This window comes from Pyrus communis, chromosome 16 (assembly GCF_041283825.1).
Source record: "Pyrus communis isolate YQ-2024b chromosome 16, ASM4128382v1, whole genome shotgun sequence".
Classification (NCBI taxonomy): Eukaryota; Viridiplantae; Streptophyta; class Magnoliopsida; order Rosales; family Rosaceae; genus Pyrus; species Pyrus communis.
Window position 1 is genome coordinate 580,064 of NC_142580.1, and position 8,172 is coordinate 588,235.

The following is an 8,172-nucleotide window of genomic DNA, read 5'->3' on the forward strand; positions in this document are numbered from 1 at the left end:
AAATACAAATTAACTTTGAAAAAAACACTTAAAACGCTTTCGACGCTAAGCAAGTAACTAGTATCAGACACTCATTAGTTCACATAACAGGAACATTTCATTTTGCCACATCAAATGATATACTCGTAATTCCATAACGATTTTCAGAAGGTCAGGCCAAGCCAGCCCGACCCAAAATTCTTGGGCTTGAGCATTCCGGATAATGTTGTTAAAATATTTGTATTGCTACTAAATCGCACGAGTTGGATGTGAGAAACTTATGAATACATTGATATATTTATGAATAGTATGTTCATAGATATATTTATGAATAGTATGTGATGGGTTATATATATATATATGCAAACTAAAATTCAGGTTTCAATCGAAAGAAAGAAATCCTAATGTTGTAACGTAGCAGACTACTTGAAACAGAGCATTTGCTCCCAAACGCTGAAATTAAATTTTGATCTGTACAGTTATACAACAGAAAACTTTGAAGTCGAATCAAGTTCAAGAGGCCGGTAATATTCTACGTAACCTTAAAGCTACCTTGCAGCCATTTGACCTGCATTTCCAGCCCGGAATCTGTCAAAGCTTTCAAGGCTGACCGATATAACCTCCCATCCAACTCTGTCCCTTCCGCTTTCATATCTCTCAAAAGCTTTACTAGCTCATCAATCCGGCCCGTCTTGGAAAAAATTCCAACCATCATTCCAGCCAAAGCCTTGTCCAAAACACCCCCATGAACCCTAAACTCATGGTAATATTTCATACACATTTCATACTCCCCTGCCTTGTTGTAAGCACCTATAATCGTTGTGTAGCTGACCTTATCAGGCGCTATCTTCCTTCGCTTCATTTCCGTCCAAATCCTCGAAACTTGCCTCAAATTCTTGTCCCTTCCATGCATATCCATCAAGGAATTGTATATCCATACGTTTGGCTTACACCCTCTTTCTTTCATTTTCGCCACGAGCCTCATTGCGTCTCTTGGCCTCCCCGTTTTCCCATACATCACAACCATGCTAGAATAAGCCACAACACATTTACCAAACCCCTTTTCCTCCATCTCCTCAAAAACCTTTTCTGCTTTCGAGTGAAGCCCTAGGCGGCAATAGACATTGATGATTGACGCATATGTCACTTGCCCTGGCTGGCAGCCCATCGACACCAACTCTTCGAAAACTTGAACTGCAGTCAGGAGCCGGTTTTTCCTAGAGAAGCCACTGACAACCGCACAACATATATTGTCCGAAACCCTGATATTCGCACCCTTCATCGCCTTAACTACCCCGAGAGTCTTCTCCGTCAACCCTTCTTCCACATACATTGATATCATTCTTAAAAACGGATTCGGATCCTTCAACATTTTCTTGCTCTCTCCTTCTTCAAAAAGCTCTTCAGCCACCTCCACTTCCCGAATGCTCGCAAAGGAACAAATCAGCACAGAGTAAATCTTCGAAGAGTCTAAAGGAACTCCACTCTTCGTCACATTTCGAAAAGTTTCAAGAGCTTCAAAAGGCCGTCCCAATTTGCACAGCGACTCGCATAAAATTCCGTATATTTGAGTTGAAAATGGTGCCAAATCTAATTCCCTACTTTTCAGCTCTTCAAACAATTCAACAACTTTTCTACAATCACCCTTTTTCAAATAAGCTTCCATGATCCGGCAATAACATCCAGAATTCGCAGCAATTCCATCGGATTCCATCCGTTCAAACACGGAAATCGTGCTCCTAAACATATGAAGCTCATTATATCCTCGCATCGCTGAATCAAAAGCCGGGACAGCGACATCATTTCCATGCTCACTAAACACATCAAGCAAAGTCCTAACCATTTTGAACTTCCTAGCTCTAATGCAGCTAGTGACCAATCTAGAGCAAGTATAACCATCAGGCACTACATTATAATTCTTAAAATCCTCACAAACCAAAGTAAACAAACCCCATTTCTTGGAACGGATCAAGTGCCTTATCAGCTGCTCCAATGTTGATTTGTTTGGTCTGAATTCGGCCTTCTTTCGCGCTTTCTCGTACTCTTCGTATGCGTAATCTTCGGTTTGAGGGTTTTGAAACAATCGACAGAGTAAGTTGTTTAAGTCATCGGCATCCGGCGACGGAGCTGGACATTCTTCTTGGGATTTTTGTAATTTTATGTCCAATTCAACGACTGGAAAATTGGTGGAGTTTACATTGAAAACTCTGAGATTACTGTAGCTTCTGGTGGGAAGATTGGAAGAGAATAAATTGGTTTTGAATGATGCAATGAAGTTGAATTTGTGGGGATTTTTGGATGAAATTACGCGAGCAGAAGACCAGTCTGCTGAAGTTGCAGCAGAGCTGGCGAGGGACATTGGAGGAGATAAGGCCGTTGAAGGCTTGAATGAAATGAGTGGGGCGGAGACTGTGCATCTGTAAATAAATAAATAAATATATATATATATATATATATATATATTATCCCAAACTGGATTTTTTGCCATGCGTGTAAATCATATGAGCCACTCGTAATGCGACACTTGGAAAATTCAAGGACGTAGAGATATATCTGTTAAAACAAAGGCCACGTGACGTCCAGTGACACGGGGATAGGATCCTCTTCGGATTTCTTCTAAAACACGTGTCTTTTTTTTATTTCTTTCATACGGATCCTCCGGACCTCTCAATCATGTCCATTCAACTAAAATCCAGTTCATTCAACCGAAAAGCGAACAGTAAAAAAAAAAAAAAAAAACGATCTGCTGACCTTAACGTCATCGGAATGAGAAGAAGCTGCAATGGTATCAGCGGCCTTGGATCCTCCGCCTCGAGATCTGCAGAGATGGTGTTGGCCGTGAGAGGGTTGAGAGGGGCGCGGATGTTGGAGGAGACGACGACGTGATGTTGTCAGAATTGTATTTGGGATTGATGAAGCAAAACCGCAGAGAAAAATTGAAGAAGAAGAAGTAGAACTGCAGAGAAGAAAGAACAAGAAGAATTGAAGAAGAAGAAGAAGCAACCAAACCGCCGAGAAGAAAGAAGAAGAAGATACATGTTGTGGGAGGAACCAAGTGGAAGAGATCCGAAGAGGATCCTATTCCCATAACACGACCATAGAGCACAAAAATTATTTTATTTTCAATCAAAATGAATCCCGTGTCACACATTTTAATGTGGCGTTTTTGTTACTACTAATGGGAGATTCGCAATGAGTGTTCTGGTTTTGGGTGTAAAGGTGAATATTTTTTAAGTTAAAAGTCATTTGTCACACTAATGAATATAAACAAATTATATGAATCAAATGACGAGTTTCAAAGAAAAACATACACATTTATCTTTTATACATCATATCTGTAGTCACATTTGGTCTTCGATCTTTCTGATTCAGAAGGAGAGGCAGCTGAGGATCGACCCCGTAAAAAATCGAAGATATACTTTGGTAGTGATGATGAAGGCGAGAGAGAAGAAAGTAAGAAGAAACTGGCTAGAAGAAAGGCAAGAAGGAAAGGAGGCAAAAAATAGCCATCAAATGTTAATGTATATGTAAGTGCTTAAGCGCTAATTAGCAGCTACTTAATCCGAAGCTAATCACCCGTAAGAACTTGACGCTGCTTTTTATATAAATTCACAAATGATAAAGTAGAATTGCAAAGGTTCAAAATTTATTAATTGGATTGAAATGTAACAACGATGTGTTAACTTGCACAACAAGTTATTTTCTTCTTTCAAAAACGTCTCAAATTCAAAACAACAGATGAACAAAGTGAGCCTTTAAACAGAGTCAGAGCCTCAAAAACTCAATTCTCGTCGCTCCCGAATAGCTTGACCCTCGACAATGGCTTCCTCAAGTAGCCATCCACCTCGAACTTCTTCGGTGAAAGCTGCCGGTACCTCTCAAACTGCTCCGTCGCCTCTGCATTCCGATCAAGCAAACTGTAAATCATCCCACGGCAAAAGTACGGCCGGAAGTCTTTTGGGTCTTCCTTTACCAATTCATTGTAGCTATTCAATGCGCCCTCCACGTTCTTCTGCAAGAACTGAACCTGCGCCATTATCAATTTAACGTCCCGAGCCTCCTTGGCCTTGTTCTCCTCCTCCGCAACCTGCAATGCGTCCTCCAACCGCTTGATCACGGCCTCGCCTTCGCCACAGCGGTCCATCAGCAGGGCGTTCTCGAACAACGCCTCGAAGGACAAGGGGTTCGCGGCGAGTATTTCCTCGAACACTTGGCGGGCGCTTTCGTTTTCGCCCATTTCGCTGAGAACCCTGGCCATCATGAACTTCCACTCGGTATTGGAGGGTTGCGCCTCGACCAAGCGCTGCAGGATCTTGAGCGCCTCGTCGTCCTCGCCGTTTTCGAGCTTCTGCTGCAGAAGCGATTTCAGGGCACCGATGGCTTCCGAATTCGAACCCAGGAAGTCGGACAATGGCGATGAGGATTGGTTGTTCTCGTTATCTGTGACCTGGGTCGGCGCTTCTTCGGTCAATGTCGGCGGAGGTTCGGCTATGGCGAGCAAAGTCGATGACTTGGTGGTGAACACGGCGGCTGTGACTCCGATGAGAATGGCGGTTTTGGCGTAATGTTTAAGAGTTTGAAGAATCGGGCTTGGGTTGTTGTGGGTGTTACCTGGGAGGAGGGGTCGGTGGTAGTGGGCGGCGGAGGAGGCTGTGACTTTGAGGGCAGGGACATTGTGGGAATTGTGGGAATGGGGAGGGTCAAAACGGAGAAGGGAAGGTTGGGTTGGTTTACTGGGAATGAGTTTGTATTGGAAGAGAGATGAGGATGTAGAGAAGGAGGAGGAAGCGAGAGTGGAGGAGGAGTTCATGGTTGAGCCGGCGGGTGAGGAGTGGCGGAGATGACAAGGTTTGGGAGGTTTTGTTTGGGGTTTCTGTGGTAGGTGGGGGAGGAGTCAGAATGCGACTTTTACTCTTAATGACGGTTGGTGTGGTTAATCTTGATGTGTTACTTTTTAATTGTTTTTGAATAACGTGTTGAATTTTTTTTTTTTTTATAGTTCAAAATTTAGGTCTCGTTCTTTTTTTGTTTGATTATAAATTACACCGACTTTTAAAAGTAGCCATCGGTTTGTTAATTTCAAATTTCATTTGATACTAATTTATTTGATCATTTACAATTTTTTCACATTGCATTGTGAAATTTTAAAATTATATTAACTTATGTCTGTTGTAATTTTATAAGCCATTTAATGTGTGGATGGCTAACCCACTATAACTCTACATGTTTGTTCATTAATAAACTTGCTGCCTCATCCTTCCATATAAAATCACACACAAAAACACAAAGCCTTACAACTGAAAAGAAAGAAGGAAGAAGAGAGAAGCCACAAGGCTCACGGCAGATAGAAGAAAAAGAGAGGAGAGAATAGAGATAATTATATTTGTAATCTTATTATTTCAGATTATAAATGAAAGTATCATTGCTGCTCCGAGGACGTACTTCAATCACACTGACTGTAGAGAAACCTCGTAAATTTTATGTCTTATTTATTTATTTATTCTACTGCACACACCGTCGATTTTACAACAATTTCTTCTATTTATTTAATTGTATGATTATCCGCCAAATTGATGATGGGGGACTCATTTCGGGGTTGCATGGAAGCCACTTCTAGCACTGACTGAGACTAAAGCATGAGGGCGGTTGTCGGTTTGGCACTATGGCTTTCACATTAATTCAGAAGTAGGTCTTGGGTCAAAAGCAAAGCCTACTTTTGAATAATGCCATGGGGGCAATCCTGAGCTTGAACAAATGTCTAGTATTGTTGGATCGTCTGGGCCGTATATGTTCCTCCGGTCTATGGCACCTTGCAGAACAAAAGGAACAATGTTTTCTTAGGGTGTTCGAGGGAGAGAAGGGTTGGTGGTGGTTAAGGTAATGAAGAAGGAGACCGAGAAGAACATGTCGTTATCATTGTGTTCTTTGAACAATGTAGGCATGAAAGACTAGTAATGATCGATGCTTTAGTTTTGCAACTCCCCTGCGTTAATCTTGTAGATTTTTGCTAGTTTTTTCAATACAAATCGATCATCATTCAGTACTACATTATTGCAATGCATTTTTTCTTTGCTGAATATCTACGATTTAAAGCCCTTTCTCTGACCTAGTCATCTGCAATAAACTGCTCCTTCTCAACTTATTTTTGCTGTGCTCTTGTTGTGCGGTAAAGAAGGCTGTAGCTCCAGTCCTTGTAGATTTGAGTGTGTAAATGGTATTATATCTTGCTATGTTGTCCGTAGGAAGACCTTGTTCATTCCTGTCTATATATTTTGAAATGATTTTTTTTCTCAATTCAAAGTAGGGTAATCAACAAAAGTTGATAAAAAGATAATAATACAGAGGGATATGAGGAAATTAATAGCTATCTCTATAAATATTTTCTGTTTTTCTGATGACCTGAGTGTGGAATCAAGCTGGCTTCCATTCGTTAAAATTAAAAAAATTTACTTGTATCTCCAAATTTTGACTCGTTAAAGTAATAGAATGTGGAATCCCATCCTCTGAATTCACTATACAATCATTGTATCTTGTATTTAGATAATTTATTATTATTTTTGTTTTTTTAGTTAGTTAGTTACAATTTGATTTTCCGTAGTTTGCCAATGAAAATCCATACACCCTTCCAAGTCACTCTTGGACTTAATGGATAGAGCTCGATTTCATGAGCGTGTAGGCAAAAACCGTTCACAAAACAAAATTGTAATGAAGGAGGTATAAGCAAAGCAAAAACCGTTCACAAAATAGTAATTTGGACTCCAAAATTCTCATTATACTTGCAACCTCTTATCCCGCATTGAAAGGAGAACTTGGACGTTTCTCTCAAGTATGGCCCTACACATTCATCGCAAAACTTGGCAAGACTGGAAGGCTGAAATAAAGTTTGGTCAGTAAGGAACATTGATTTCGTACTTGTTTCGTCAATATATGCTTCATCAGACAATGTCTCTCGTATTCTAAACATAGCAAAAACACCCAGAGAAGAAGGTGAATTTGAAACACATGCGAAATAGAACTCACCAACACATGCAAGCGTTCCCCTACCTGGTCTCCAGTGAGGGTTTGCAAGCAAACCATGCATTGCGACATTGTCGGGGAATGGAGAGCATGGCCGGAAACGAAAGAGAAAGACTTCCTCGTGGAGCTTAATTGGAAATCAATACAAGTAAGAAGCCACTAAGTGACATTAACTCCCAAAGCAAGTAGCGAAAATATTTGAACTGATGGACTAAATAAAGAATGATAATGAATTGATGGAGAGTAAGGTTGTGGGTCACATAATGAATTAAACCCCAAAGCAAGTTGCGAAAAAATTAATTCGTCGCGCAAAGAAAATAATTTAATTTAATAATTACAAATTAAAAATTAAATTAAAAATTAAGTCAAAAGGGGTGTAGACGACGAAATATTAATATTCGCCGCTTAAAGTTTTTCAAAAATAATAAAAACTATGAACATATCTAAATTTTAAAATTTATAATATAAAATTAAATCAAAAAAGAAAAAAATTAGTTTAGGAGACGAAATATTTGGATTTCTTAGCACAAAGGTTTAAAAAAATAATTTTTTATTTTATTTATTTTTTCAAAGACTTTGTGCGATGAAGTTTAAAATTTGTAGCGACGATGCGTGTTTCGTCGTTCAAAATTTTGTTGCGCAATGAGGTCTTTTTTTACTAATGCATACTACACCACCACACATGAGATTCATGCATAAATACACCATCACACATAACAACATCACCCATATGAATGACATAATGTAATTATTCAGATTCAAACCAAACGCAAAGGACTCGTAGCTCCCAAATATCGTCTAGTTTCCAGTCTTCTTGTCCTCGCAACCTTACTGTGCTGGTGCAGACGGTACATTACTGTCACTAGGCATGAACATCCACCTTTGGGCGGACTTCTTCTTCTTTAGTGGGACGTTCGCTACATGAGAAAATTCAAACATATGATTTAGCAAATATGCATAACGGTTAATTTGTTAAACCGCTTTATAAAAGACGGCAAAACAGTAAAAGAAAAAACATGCTAAAATTAAAAACAAAACATAAATCAAAGCACACCCCCAATCCAGAAGAGAAGAGATTTACCCGTAGACAGTTTCAAAAGTACGCTTCAATAGTGCAACATTAACACCAACAGCGTAAGATACCCATTTCTTATCTTTAATGAAGACCACCGCTGG

The 8,172-nt window shown here is 39.8% G+C and overlaps 2 protein-coding genes and 1 long non-coding RNA gene across 3 annotated transcripts; all 3 read right to left on the bottom strand.

Moving 5' to 3' along the window:
* Positions 1–402: 402 nt before the first annotated feature.
* Positions 403–2,407, bottom strand: LOC137731994 (Pentatricopeptide repeat (PPR-like) superfamily protein). Its single transcript, XM_068471268.2, has one exon. It carries the CDS (start codon positions 2,336–2,338, stop codon positions 512–514), a length of 1,827 nt encoding a protein of 608 aa, XP_068327369.1. The 5' UTR covers positions 2,339–2,407; the 3' UTR covers positions 403–511.
* A 1,196-nt stretch (positions 2,408–3,603) lies between these two features.
* LOC137732251 (protein SLOW GREEN 1, chloroplastic) lies at positions 3,604–4,919 on the bottom strand. Its single transcript, XM_068471555.2, has one exon. The coding sequence runs from the start codon at positions 4,787–4,789 to the stop codon at positions 3,761–3,763; it is 1,029 nt and encodes a 342-aa protein (XP_068327656.1). The 5' UTR covers positions 4,790–4,919; the 3' UTR covers positions 3,604–3,760.
* Positions 4,920–7,727: 2,808 nt separating this feature from the next.
* On the bottom strand, positions 7,728–8,172 carry LOC148689790 (uncharacterized). Its single transcript, XR_015957713.1, has 2 exons — positions 8,078–8,172; positions 7,728–7,913 (listed from the first exon to the last, which is right to left on the bottom strand). It is a non-coding gene; the product is annotated as an uncharacterized LOC148689790 (long non-coding RNA).